This window comes from Puntigrus tetrazona, chromosome 5 (assembly GCF_018831695.1).
Source record: "Puntigrus tetrazona isolate hp1 chromosome 5, ASM1883169v1, whole genome shotgun sequence".
Lineage (NCBI taxonomy): Eukaryota > Metazoa > Chordata > Actinopteri > Cypriniformes > Cyprinidae > Puntigrus > Puntigrus tetrazona.
Window position 1 is genome coordinate 1,565,473 of NC_056703.1, and position 14,243 is coordinate 1,579,715.

At 37.0% G+C, this 14,243-nt stretch overlaps 2 protein-coding genes across 2 annotated transcripts; both read right to left on the reverse strand.

Moving 5' to 3' along the window:
• Nucleotides 1-3,931: 3,931 nt before the first annotated feature.
• cldn26 (claudin 26) lies at nucleotides 3,932-4,594 on the reverse strand. The gene has a single exon (XM_043238289.1). It carries the CDS (start codon nucleotides 4,592-4,594, stop codon nucleotides 3,932-3,934), a length of 663 nt encoding a protein of 220 aa, XP_043094224.1.
• A 2,081-nt stretch (nucleotides 4,595-6,675) lies between these two features.
• On the reverse strand, nucleotides 6,676-14,156 carry lztr1 (leucine-zipper-like transcription regulator 1). Its single transcript, XM_043240429.1, has 20 exons — nucleotides 13,613-14,156; nucleotides 13,464-13,526; nucleotides 13,332-13,388; nucleotides 13,172-13,251; nucleotides 12,988-13,096; nucleotides 12,817-12,897; nucleotides 12,616-12,673; nucleotides 12,137-12,276; nucleotides 11,778-11,979; nucleotides 11,474-11,584; nucleotides 11,283-11,375; nucleotides 11,080-11,175; nucleotides 10,616-10,799; nucleotides 10,287-10,456; nucleotides 10,038-10,194; nucleotides 9,827-9,953; nucleotides 9,359-9,508; nucleotides 9,001-9,106; nucleotides 8,166-8,246; nucleotides 6,676-7,751 (listed from the first exon to the last, which is right to left on the reverse strand). The coding sequence occupies exons 1-20, from the start codon at nucleotides 13,780-13,782 to the stop codon at nucleotides 7,635-7,637; spliced, it is 2,352 nt and encodes a 783-aa protein (XP_043096364.1). The 5' UTR covers nucleotides 13,783-14,156; the 3' UTR covers nucleotides 6,676-7,634.
• Between the last annotated feature and the right edge of the window lie 87 nt (nucleotides 14,157-14,243).

A 14,243-nucleotide genomic window follows, 5' to 3' on the forward strand; every position in this document is an offset into this window, starting at 1 on the left:
TTTAAGTTACATACAAAGCTGGAATATTTTAGTTGACCAAACTAAAAAGTTTTAGGCAGCAGGGTAACAAGTTATTTAAAGTATTTTTTAAACTGCAAAAGTAACCTCTCTTGTCTTTTGTCACTGTTTTAGAACACAATGTGTTGCGTAAGAGCTTGTCAGACATCTTTGTCAAGGGTGAGCTGCACACAGACTGCAGCCATTTCCAGTTCATGGCCGGATGACCAGCGCAACTCTGACTAAAAACCACCAGAACACGATGAAAACTACATAGCAACTAAACTATTTAGAACACCCATACAACTGCCTGCTGTATAGCAACATGCTTAAAATCACCCAGAACACCACAGTAATTGCATAGCAATGCGTTAAAATCAATCTCAAACCCCAGCATAGGCATGCATAAAAAGTCCCCCAAATGCTAGAAAAAAACACCCCAAATACCCTAGTATCTAAATAGCAATACACTAAAACCAATTAAAACACTTAAAAACGGAGTATTCGTGCACTAAAAAAACAATAGGAACACATGAACTCTAACAACAACACACAAAAGCCAATCAGAACACCCTGACAACTATACAGCTATATGCTAAAATCACCCAGCAAACACTCTAGCAAACATCTAGCTCTGTAGCTCAAACCTATGTAAACATCTAGATCTTTTCTGTGTCCGAACGCCTTTGAAAGAGGAGTAAAAAAACGTCTGACGATACTTACAGGCTAAGTATTATTGAAAGGGTCATGAGGCTCTTTTTGCTGTGCTCATCACAAAGAGGAACCTCCCTGATTTCATATTCATTAAGGATGCTGTCGGCTCAGAGAACAGGACGCTTTGTTTCAATATAGGTTGTGATTAAACCTGAACTGATTATTCACTGATTAAAGTTGTGCTTGCATGCAAACACCAGTTTGAGATATCTCTGTGTAGAAAAACAACAGTATGCTGTTTGTCACAATGCATTAAGGCAGCAGTAAATATCAACCAATGCATTATAGATTCAGTCTTGCACCAGCAGTCTTCTCTGCAGCATCTGCCAGCGGGTATAACCAAACTTACCTCCATCAGAAAGCAAAGATCCTGGTAGAACATCTACTTTATGAGGCCCTCTGCTGGCAATGGAGAAAAAAATCACCAAAGATTAGAGCTGAGGAAACAGCACCTCAAGGATAAAAGGACAAACATGATAAATCATTTCAGGAGGCGCTCATTTCTTTCACCAGACATGACCTTTGCCAGTGCACAGAGCCATGCAGGTCACAGCACATTTTATAGAAGATCACAGATCTGATGAATTATGAATTAGGCTTATTCTGTGTTATGAATGTTAATGGCTTGTTCCTGTAGAAATGCTTTTTCTGCTGGTTTTAACCTCTGTGGAAGAATCGATGGCTTTAGATCTTCAAGGACACAATTACTTATTGATATCTTAGTACTACCTGGATGGATAGGGATAATAAATCATAGCAATTTTGTTTAAAAATGCGAATATTGGCAAGTTTAAAAAACACAAGCATGATAAAATGTCAAATCTATCACTTATGATAACACATTAGATTTTTGAAATACAACTTGGGAATTAAAATATATAATATATATACTATACACCACCATTAAAACGTTTGGATCAATAAGATTTATTATTATTTTTATGGTCACTATTTTTATATATATATATATATATATATATATATATATATATATATATATATATATATATATATATAAATCATTACTCCAATCTTGAGTGTCACAAGATCCTTCGAAATCATATATATGTTAATATATAATAAATATTTTATATCATTGTAAACGGTTATGCTGCTTTATATTTTTGTGAAAACTGATTAATTTTTACATTGCTAATTTCCTTTGATAAAAAGAAACTTTGGAAGGATTATAAATAAATAGTTTTATAACTAGGATTAAATAAATAAATTATAAATATAAATAGTTTTATAATGGTACAATTAACTGATGACATCATAAAATGTACATACCAAACACACAAAAAGGAACATTGTCTGATTTCATACTATTGATAATGCACACTTTTTAACAATTTAACACCTTTATCTCCACAAGAAAGATGTGCTTTCAGATGTTAACAAGGGATGGTATCTTGACATCTGTGTGTGGATGCAGGCCAAAGGCACACCCTCTCTTCATTTGTACCCGCTGACCTCTGTGTTTCACAGGAAACTCTTATCTGAACTCTACGCTAGATGACTTTCACTGGCAAGATTAGCCGAGCACTAAAAGGTAGCATGCCTGTCCTAGACAAGAAAAAGAATTCATTGTTTTCAACTTCAGCTGTGGTTTGTCTTTCCCTATTTATCTTTTTTTCATTTCCGTCATACTTGCCAGAATATCCATTAGGGATGTTATACAGGCTACACAATGTTTGCTGTCCCAAAAACACTTCACAACAGAGGAATGGAGGCGTTGGGAGCGAGGTCTAATCGAACTATACATTTTTATTTAATTTGCTTCTTTATTCATTCATCAATTTATTAAACTCTTGGCTTGATTTACTAATAATTCGACATGAGCATTCAGTCGATTAATGACTTCATTATGCTTAGAGATATTCATCCTCGTGTCGTTTTGAAACTTAAGCTAACACTTTATAATAACTGCATGCATCAGGTAAGCAGTACTAAATAGTCTATACTGTTTACAATCTACAATAGACAATCTACTAAAAGACAACCTACTTATACTCTAATGAAAGTTAGTTGACATGTAGGTGCAAAGTTACTTGTAGTCAACAAACTGTTCATAAGGGACCATCAAAATAAAGTGGTATATATAGTCCTCACAAAAAAAGGTTGGCTGGCAACTACTAAATGTTTTATAACTACCTGACTTAATCATGAAAAACAGCAGGAATATGTATTGATAAAGCATTTATAAACACACTGAGCAACTATTATCATGTGTCTAAATAATAAGATGTATTAATGTACATTTAAATAATGTATTCATCATTTAATTAAACACTGACAACTCCTAAATAACTGGTTTGTAAATAAAGTCATAAGAATAAATGATAAATTGATTGTTAATAAAGTATCAAAATACATGGCATTTATAGCTGCACTTGTAAACAGCTAAATAACGCAAATTGATGTTGAATGATGGTTTACAAAGGATTTATTAAGCATTTACTAATACTTAACTAATGATTCATATTGTGAAGTTATTGTGAAGCATTTCCAAGACTTTTTTTTTTCTGTGGAATAGAAACACATTAAATGCATTGACAAAATTGTAATATGTGGGTGAATTATCTCTAAGAGCAAATCTTTTACATTTCAGCTGACGTGAGTTTTAATAATTATGATTATGCACAGTATACACGTACCAAAAACAATATTATAGCATTATAGCATTTACCATAATTGGCAAAGCTACCGTTGATCAAACATACTGCTGACAATAAAATAAGTGCCAAATAATGCACGTACAAATAAAATAAAAATATATATATATTTACTATACTAGCTTAAATCTATACAAAAAGGCCACTGAGGGCTTTGAAGTCACCTGAAAGCTTCATAAAATGAGGATAATTCTGTCCAAATGCTTTCAAATCATGCATAACATTAATTGAGTTTTCGGTTCAATGCATCAAGGGTCCAAATTAATCAGCTACCACCCATACAACCCTTACAAAAAAGATTTTGAGAGTTTTAGCACTCTTTAGGACGACATCTCACAAATCTCCCAAGTCTGCAGAGATTGTTTATTATGTGAAAGAACTGAAGCATTACTGAAAGTATAATTTAGCTCTCAAGAGGATGAATAAATATGAAAGCTCCTATGATGCAGTCACAACTCTGATTAAAACAATTTCACAATAACAATTCTGGCATGACTGTTTAGTAAAGCTGAGTGAATATTTCCAGTCTTATGATAAAATCTAAGCTATATGATTTCTGTCTTTCTGTAATACTGAGTTCTCGGGCGTTGTTCTTGATTGCGAGCGAGAATTTTACTTTGCAGCTTTGCTTCATGATCGCCCATGCATACGGCAACAAAAAGAAAAGCCCCTCCAACCACTAACAGAAGTCCGGCAAACCAGGCAGAAAACATGGCCTCTCCATACTCCCATCTGGGCATCACATCCGGAAGATTCTCATCCCAGAACTTCACTACCATTATGTACGCCATTAGTGAAACAGGTGCTAGGGTCGTGATCCCCGACACAAGGATAAACACCCCTCCGAGGATGAGCAGCGTCCTCTTCATCCTCTCCCGCCCGGCGCCGATCTCAACACCTTGGAGTCCGAAAAAAGCAGCCCCCACACCGAGGAATCCCGTCGCGATGGAAATGCACATGAGGACCCGGGAAGCTAAAGTGTCCAGCGGAAGGGCTAAAAAAGACTCGAAGGCTTTGCAGTGAATGCCTACTTCCTCTGTGTAGATGCACATGTGCCAGAGACCCTCGTACCAGTTCTCCATCTCATTCAGATCCGAGTTCATCGTCTTCCATAGTGGCAGGAATGTTGTAATAAAGGTTGTGACTAAACCTCCGAAGGACACAAAGAGCGAAGCTCTCTGGACAAACTTAGTGGTGAACAGCACCATGATAACTCTCGTCTGTTCTCCTGCTTTGTCTGTCTGTCCATCCGAGATCTTCAATTCGTACATCTGGTCTAGTCTAGACTGGCTCCTCCTTTGTTTTAATGAAAACCCACCTGTTCTTGCCGGTTAATCCTTCACAACGGCGGGACTGTTTTTCAAACCGATGAATATCTTTACCGAGGACAATAACTGCTTTTTAAAGAGGAAATACGATATGTCCAGTTTTAAGTCTGTGCAGGAAGCCTGAAGAGAGAGCAAGACGACTTTATTGAGATTGAGGGAGAAGAAAAGAAGGAGCTTCGAAGAAACCTCTGGTCAAATACGTTAAAAGAGACTTTTTTCTTTCTAATTGGAGCTGATGATAACTCAGAAGGGATAGTTTTAGGATGCTGCAACTCAGGACGTACCGGGGTAACAGCTGAATGAACGAACACTATGTACCACAGGCTTTTTTTCTGATATTCGGAAATCGGACACCTTGTCCTACATGCTGAGCTCATCCATACCTCACCATTTGTCCTTGAACACCGAATGAGGATATCTTCCCCTTCATATAATAGGCTGGATTTAAAGATGGCACAACCTTACGTTTTAAACTAAGTAACTCATTCCATATTATCATTCAAATTTGGGGTCAGTGAGACTTAACACTCTTATTCAGCAAGGATGTATTAAATGAAGCATTGATAATTGAGAAAAGCTTCCTGAGTAGCAAATCAGCATGATCGTTTTACAATCCTGACAAAATTTGAACTCCGTCTTTGTTTTCTTGAAAAAAAAACGGTCAAATTCAAGATGGAAGCTAATTAAAAAATACTTACCTGAACTTAAATGCCATTATTACATTTCTAAAAGAAGACTTAAAGGCTTATCTTCCCAAATCTGATGTAACCAGATGCACACACTGAAATGAAGATAATTTGGCTGGCTAAAGGTCAAGGATTGATCTGTGCTTTGAACATAATGGATAAATTATCCTTTTGTGCTGAGCCACAAAAAAAAAAAAAAAAGGATTTGGTGTAGTCGCTTAAAGGAATAGTTAGTCCTCTATCCATAATATAGCTTTTTCCAGTGGGAAAGTGGTCTTGTCTGAATCAGACTTTCTATTCCACTGAAGAAGGCATTATTATGGACTCATATTTTGGTCAGAAGCAACCATTTATATTTAAAGCGTGTTTAAAAACATTATTTAAACTTTTAACAAGACATTAACTGATAGACTGGAGCGATAAAGATTACTTGTGAATTATTGTGATGTTTTAATCAGTTGTTATTCTGACGGCACCCATTCACTGCAGAGCATCCATCGGTGAACAAGTGATACATTTCTCCAAATTTGTTCTGATATAGAAACAAACTCTTAAACAACATCTTTGACGATTTTTAATTTTGATGTTAACTATTCCTTTCATTTAAGCCCAAACTTTTGATGAAAGCAAAACAGTAAAACTAGTTAGTGTGAAAGGGCCTCTTCAGTCAACTCTAAAATTATGCTAATGTTCCGAGACGTGTTCAATCAGTAACAATGCCAGATAATAAAGTCTGGTCTTTGAGGCTGTGTGGCCTGAAAGATGCCCAGGTGCGGTTGCAGCTTCTGGCATCATGTGAGCTCCTCTGAAAAGAATGATCCCCTTTGTGCGGCTAGCCAAAACCTTTCATTTTTCTTTCATCACCCCTGTCTCAGGCTCAGCTTTTATGGTGTTCTGTTGAAAATGACAGCAAACAGCATTTCAGATAATAATGTTTATATTTTGTTCCAAATTGTTTGAGGACATCAGTGATTTTGACTTTTTAGCGAAGTATTACTCGTTACCGTTTAAATAATCTTTTGAAAAGTCACTTGTAAATAGCTTGCTAATGTGGTCTTATTAAAGTAGCTCACCCAAAAATGAAAATTTTGTCCTCATTTACTCGCCCTCAAATAGTTCTTCACCCCATTTTTGGGTGAACTATTCCTTTAATCACGTTGCACAAAGGATGAATGAACAGATACTTTTTCATGGTAACTCCCTTCAAGTAATCTCAACTACATTCTCTTGTCATTTTTAATATATGTGCATAAGATAAAACCAAAAACAGTCTGCTGATGTTGCACAGTTTATTAAGGCATATTGCCCACAGGGCCAACAAGACACTCTGCTTCATCCCAATGATTACAGTAAAGCATACATGAGTCTTAACATTGACTGTTGTGATGATCCGCTTATATAATTATATTATGCTATAACTGCATAATAACAAGCACTGACATAATTCAGGATAATACAAGCATCGCAGAATCGCTACAAGGATCAGGAATAAATAAAGTACTACCATGTTCACAAAGTGCAGTAGATCGAGTCATTTTTCATCACAAATATCAAAAGAAAAGAAAAAGACATTTAGTTTAAGTGTATATGTACACACATACACATTGTAATGCAAAAAGAAAAATTCTATTTTATCATTTTTAATTATAATTTTAATTATTTTTAAAAAATTATATATAAATATAAAATGTACAGCACTACTGTTTATTCAATTTACAAGAATGTAATAAAAATCGGCCAGTGAAGAATATCGAAGGAATTATTATTAAACATTTGGACTACCATAACTGCCATGAAAAAAAAAACTAAAAGAAATTTTATTACATTTTCTTCATGCAATTTCTTTTTTTTCTTTTGAATATTGAAACGAAAAAAGACCTGCACATTGTTTTGTGAGATAAACCTTAACAAAAGCGTTTTTCAAAGTGGGATACATAATTATATATGTCTACTTAAACAACACTGTTGGCCATTGACAGATTTGATGTGCACTAACAAATAAAAGCTATTTGTCCAAAATATATACTTTTAGCAACTGTATGATCATCCAGCATATCTCTCGCACACAATTTGGTAAAATCAAGGGGAACGTTAAACAGCAAACGGGACCCAGTCTCACCGAGGCAGGATTTTACGGGCTGGGAGGAGGCGCTGGATGAAAAGGGAAGGAAATGGAGCAGAAGCGTAAATGAAAAAGTCCATAGCGGGTGGGACGGGGCATGAAAGGGGAGAGACTATATATCAGAGCTCATCTCAGTGCACTGTTTGTCTGATATGTGGGATGCCAGCGAGTCAATGATGTCCAACAGCAGCGGTTGGCTGAGCGATCGCAGGTTGGGGAGCTTGGACACCTTCAGGGAAGGAAGGAGAACCAAAGAAATAAATGGTAAACAACACAGGCCATGCAAGAGACCGCAAATAAAGAGCCAAAAAGAAACTGATAAGCTAACAGGACCAGAACGTTTTTTTGGGGAGTTGTGTTCTCAAAAGGCACTCACTGGCATTTAAAAACACTAGAATTGTTTGGCGTAACCAAAAGTGGGACAATGTACAACTGAAGTGAATTTAATTACTAAATAGGTCTGAATGCATATCAAACAGGCAAGTCTTAGATAATTAAAAATACGAAAAAATGACTGCAGCAGTGTATATATGTAATAGTTTGTAGAGGTTATCCATGTCGCACTGAATGTCTTGGTGACGTGTTTTTAGCCGTGGCGAGGCAGCCAGCACACACTCAGAGCTGTAGTCAATAGCACACCCACCTTGGTGAACTGATGGACTATAATATGCAGGCAGTGTTTCTTCATATCCAGAGCCTGAGTCTTATCAGCCGCTTCCAAGATCTAAAAATGAAGAAAGGATGATAGCATGTGACTGCTGTTCTTGATCTTCAAATGTTATGATATTCAGTACCGTTTAAAAAAAATTATTATTCAGAAATCATTCTAAACTGCTGATTTGCTGCTCAAGAAACAATCCTTATTATCATCATCACCAATGTCGAAAACAGTTAATATTCTTCCTTACCATCATAAAAATAAATAAAATCTGTTTTCCATCTACAAGCATATTTGAACCGTTTATACGAGTTAACAACACAAATCTGTGCATATTTTGCTCCCGATTCAGAACGAATGACGTATTTCTTTGGAGAAAGTGGTTAAAAAGTTAAATTGCTGCAATGACGGATTAGTTTTTTTTTTTTTTTTTTTTTTTTTACAAACATGCATCTTTTGGCTTTACAAGATGGACTGGAGTGACGCAGATTACTTATGGGTTATTACTGATGTTTCCTGTCCATTATCATCAAAGACAATTAGCATACAGTCCGAATTGGTCTCCCTTTGCATCCATGCAGCTTAGTATAGTTGGGATGGAGGAGGGTAATTAGATATAAAGCAACGGAAAAACTACTGATAATACTGATGGACTTTATATATGTATTCTTATATATATATATATATATATATATATATATATATATATATATCTTAGACTAACTTGACCTGCCAGAACTAACGCTACGCTAGATTTCTTTCAGCTTTTTCATTCTGATGGAACCCATTCACTGCAGAAGATCCATTTGAGAGCAAGTACCTGTAAGACATTTTCTACAGTAACATTCATCTCCAGATTTTGCTTGCAGTAGGCCTGAAGTCTGTTGTTGGAGAAACCGTAGTAATAAGGTGCTGCAAATAGGTATCTGTGTTCTAGTTAAAGACAAACAAATAACTTCATTTATAAAGCTAAGCAGCACACTCTCTAACAGCTACACTACTTAAGGCACCGATCATGTCTCTTGCATGTCTCTGTGATTGTTCAAATATGTAATAATGATAATAATAATAATAATAGACGGTCAAAAGCAATACAACAATATATTGTGCTTGCAACCAGAAATGAAGACTGCATACTATATTATAAAATGGAGCACATGAAGCAGTAAAAAGGATACAGCGAGTCCTCTGGAGGCATGTTGACGTCCCCATAATAAATGTAGCGCAGCATGGACTCAAAGGCCTGTGTACTGGGAACCATCTCACCTATTGAAATGTTCACCTGCCCGTCCTCCGGCATGAATGAGCGGAACATGGCCTCAAAATAACTGTTGAAGAATCGAGGCAGCAATCACAACCGGTAAATTATTCATACTTAAAGTTAAAAATCGAAATAAAAGGCTTTTTCGCTTGTATTAAATATTTTAGCATTAACTTCCAAGGTAAAATTTCGAATTTTCCATTAAACTGAGGTACTAACTTAACTGTAGTTAACTAATCCAAACCTGAAAAAAAGCAATTAGACAACAAAATGAATAAAATGATGTGGAAGGTACTGTTAACCGTTTGGTTGTTTTTTGAATGAGCTATCTCTTTAATTATTTATATGCAAATCAATTCTTTGTCGAGGTCCGGTTTATCATTACCTGGAGCGAGCAGCAAGTATGGCTTTATGTGCAGGGCGCGGATGACCGTCTAGCAAAAGGATGATGTCACAGAACTCATGGCCCGCCCCCTCCAGATAAGCCTTCATGTCCTGCACCAGAGATGTGCCTGAAACACAAAATAATAATAATCGAGCCATCTCCCCTATATTGGATCAGGCAAAAAACAAACAGACAATATGTTTATCATTACCTATATCCACCGGCTGATCCGAGTAGACTCTTGGAGGAGGCTGCTGTTTGCGTCTCACTATCTCTACGATCAACGGAGTGGACAGGTGCTCAAACTCTTTGGTCATGATCACCTGGTTAAAGTGACTCTCCTTCACCACAAAGTTCAAGCAGTGCTCCTGGGAGTGGAAATAAACGGAGATACAGAAGAGAATCTGACTTTCTGACAAAGACGTATTCTGTGATCAGGTGCGCGTTACTTCAGCTTTACCTTGAGCTGGTCCAGCTGAAGTTTGTTTGCGTTTTCACACACACTCAGGACATTCTGCAGATCGACCGACGCCTCAATGTACTGCACACAGAGCTGCTCCAGTCGGGACAGTTTAAAACTCAGAGCGAGTTTATAAACGTCCATGATCAACAGCACATCCTGGACGTGACCTGTTAAGAAACACAGAATTCAGATAGGGCCTCTGCGCCTTTCATTAACCAAATCTAAGACCTATATGCATGGAAGCTTGTTTTTTTTGGCACAGACAATATATATATTAGTTAGTTAAAAAAAAAATCCAAGTTAAAAAGGTGTTTGGTGTAACTTACCTCTACGTGGATACTGAATCTTATCTGTGTACAGGAACTGCATTAAAACCTCAAATGGTTGTGCATCTGCCTCTCTGATTGACACTTCTAATAAAGGAGGACCCCTTGAAGACCTTCCAGAGCTGTCCTTCTGACTGCCTGAGCCAGACTCCTCACTCTCCTCATTGCATTCCAGTTTACTCTTCTACAAACAAAAAAAAAGGCTAAATATTATTTTATTATTACTTATATAGAACTAAATATTATTGAAATTTTAAAATAAACAATATTGAGAATTTTAAAAATAAACAATGTAAATAATGCAAGTTAAACATTTGTAAAAACAATATTTAATAAACATTTTATAATATTTATTGAAATAAATAGTAAAACAAAAGGACAAAATTTGACATTAAGTTAAAAGTGTATTACAAATAATGCACGCATACCCACCCAACAAAAACAGAAATTAAAATGAAATAAACCTGTTTCTGTCGATCTCTCGCCTGTAGAATCTTCTTACGAAGCCACTTACAGCGAGCTGTTACAATGGCAATGTGACCCAGGACCTTCTCCTCCCTCTGGAAACAGAAACCGCATACAGATAGATTTAAATAGACTGATTATTACTAAAACTAAAATAACTGATAAAAAAAATTGGATTTTTCTTTCCACAAGACAAACTAACCTCGCCCAAGATAAACTCTACATCACAGAACTGACGGTTTTCCCACAGTTTGCCATAGTCCTCATGAAGTGTGCACTTTGGATAACAAGAAAACTAAGACAAAAGGAAATTAAAAAAGCCTAGTTAGAATAGTATAGTATGTTCAGTTGTATTAGATGAAAGAGCTGCATTTCTGGTGGTCAAGCCCTCACCTGAAACCTGTACATTTCTCCACTGCGCACATTATTGTCCACAGTCCCCCCAAAGATGTACATGGCATCATGGATAACAGCCGCTGCATGGAATAGCCTCCCACTTGGCATCTGAGAGAGATCAGCATGACAGTTTAAAATTATAGATTATGCACCACAAACCAAAAGGTAATGCTTCTCCCCCAAGCTACAGGAAAACTGGAAAACTCAAAAATTAAAACATTCACAAAAAGAGAGCCATATACACCTTGGATCGCTTGAGGGTGAGTAAATGATGGTGTAATTTTCATTATTATCATCATACCTCACTGTCTGTGCTGGGCTGAATGACCTCCCATGTCTGCGAGTCCACATCATAGCAGTGCAGTTCATTGGGTAGAGTGTTGTCTGCCGCCCCTCCAAACACATACAGGTGACGGTCAAACGCCACCATGGTGTGTCCATAGCGTCTCTGAGGGGGCGGAGGGGAGCCACGCAGTAAGTGCTCGGTTGGAATACGGGTCCATCTGAAGAAAAAAAACTATTTAATTGAGTTGAATAATGACACTACTGTCTTCTGAAGAGTAATCTGTGTGTTACAAAGCGCTATCGAAATAAATGTGCCTTGACATAATCAAAATTACACAAAATTATATTTATCAATGTCCTCTCTCCCATTCTCACATGTGGCCTTTGAATTCAAACTGAAAGAGGTTGTTGGTGATCTTGGCTCCACTTTGGCCGGAGAAGACAAACATCTTATCCCGACATACAGCTACTGGGAAGTTACAACAGGAAGGTGGGATTTCCCCACTTTGCTCGATCTGAAGGAAACAAAGAAAGTCAGAATTTGCAAAAAAAGCATACTAATTTGAGTTTGGAAGTGCCAATAACAATTTCATCACTGGTAGCTTTAAAAAAAAGTGCATTTACTTGACATAAATTGTAATTTTCTGTTGATTTTTCATGATCCTGACAACTACAGATTTCACAGAAAATATCTGGGCCATGTTTGCATTTTCTTCTGTTACCGATCATAATTCTATTATTGATACCAGGGTTAGGCATGAAATAATGTCTTCCGAATCATTCATGCGTGTGACAAAATTGGAATAACAATAAGACGATGCTGTTTTTGAATTAAACTTATGCAACGTGGTCACCTCTTCCCAACACGCCTGCTCACGATCCTGAAGACTGATGGTCCACATGTCATTTAGCCTGTTGAAAAAAAACAAAAGAAACAAAAAAAAAGAGAGTTCACAGAATAACATTTAAAATATCCCTTAGTTTTATGTAGAAATAAGCTTGTCAATGTTACAGCATATTTATATTTGCCATTCAAAGCCATGCAAAGCACTTGCCTGGCATTTCCATCATATCCAGCAAAAATCCACAGTTTGTCATTATAGACCGTGGCTCCATGAGCTGATCTGGCAACCAGACTGTAATATAAAATAAGATTAAGAGAAAAGTATTAAAAACAAAATCGTGTGTCAGACTACAACCAAATTATGAGAATCGATTTGATTTACCGTCCCTCCACCTTCCACTCTGTCCACTGCCCGGTGGCAAACTTGTACTCAAATAGATCATTTTTGTTTTTCAGGTTAGAGTTTGAATAGATGTCTCCAGTGTAGCCACCTAAAACGCAAGCAAGAAAATGTTGCACACCGAGGAAAGGCAAACACCACACTGAACAGCACACTGAAAACCTACCAAACACAAACATGCTGCTTCCATACACAACAGCAGAGTGGTGGTATCTCGGCGCTGGTGGGGTGCCAGTAGTAAATGCCCTATTTAAATGACATAAATCAATATAAGAGGCTACATAAAACGTATTTCAGCAACCTTGTGATTGTCAAACAATACTCACCGACACCATGAGCAGTCCTTCACATCAAACCGTAACAAGTCATTAAGCATGTTCTTGCTGAAAGAAATGATCGCCCACATGAGATCCTTCTGTGTTTTAGAGTAAGAGAAGTAAGGGAAAACAAATACTCACCCATTGTCTCCTCCGAAGACGTAGATGGCATCTCTGTATGCCACAACAGTGTGTTTGCTACGCCTGCAACGAGCAAAACTCAGTTTTTACAATTGAAAACATCTAATAAATTGAGGAAAAGCTGTTATAAATGGATAAATCAAGCGTACCTTGCACCCACAAACTCATCACATGGTGGCAGCCTCCTCCAGCGGTGGACAGTCTCAAAAGGCCCGAAGTTGAGAGTCAAATACTCAACACTGTCAGAGCAGCTGTGGTCAAAATCAACACTGGGGGCAACTTTGGATTTACAAGACATGGCTCCAGGAAACCATGACATCCAATTCGCATTTAATAAGGTTTAGTCCAGCCGAAGGACCAGGTTCAGAACAAAAAAAAACTAATTTATTTGCGAGTTGTTTGACTGTTTGATCCGTTTCTGGTTCATCTGAATCATATTGCCCAAAAGATGACAATTGTTTACAATCTTACCTTCAGTCTGACTAGCTAGCTATAACTGTATCTGATCATCTGCCACGGTTTGTAATCATCGAAAAGCTTAACAGAAACCGTGATATAAAAAAGAACGGAAAATATCAAACTTCAACGCGTCGATAGAAAGAAATAATTTCGTAATATATACATATAAGTAAGATTTGCATCTCTTCCAGCTTTTCTGATCTGAACGTCGAGGGAGGGGACGAGACTATCTGACATGCGCAGACTCGCGGTCTTGAATGGAGGAGAGCACGCTAGACGTCATCGACAACGTAAAAACACACAAAATTGATTTACACATAT

Coding starts and splice junctions, on each gene's coding strand:
- cldn26 (XM_043238289.1), bottom strand. CDS start 4,594: ATGGTGCTGTTCACCACTAAGTTTGTCCAGAGAGCTTCGCTCTTTGTG.
- lztr1 (XM_043240429.1), bottom strand. CDS start 13,782: ATGTCATGGTTTCCTGGAGCCATGTCTTGTAAATCCAAAGTTGCCCCC. Junction 13,097..13,171: donor AAGCAGCATGTTTGTGTTTG/GTAGGTTTTCAG, acceptor CTTGCGTTTTAG/GTGGCTACACTGGAGACATC. Junction 10,457..10,615: donor GATTCAGTATCCACGTAGAG/GTAAGTTACACC, acceptor GTTTCTTAACAG/GTCACGTCCAGGATGTGCTG.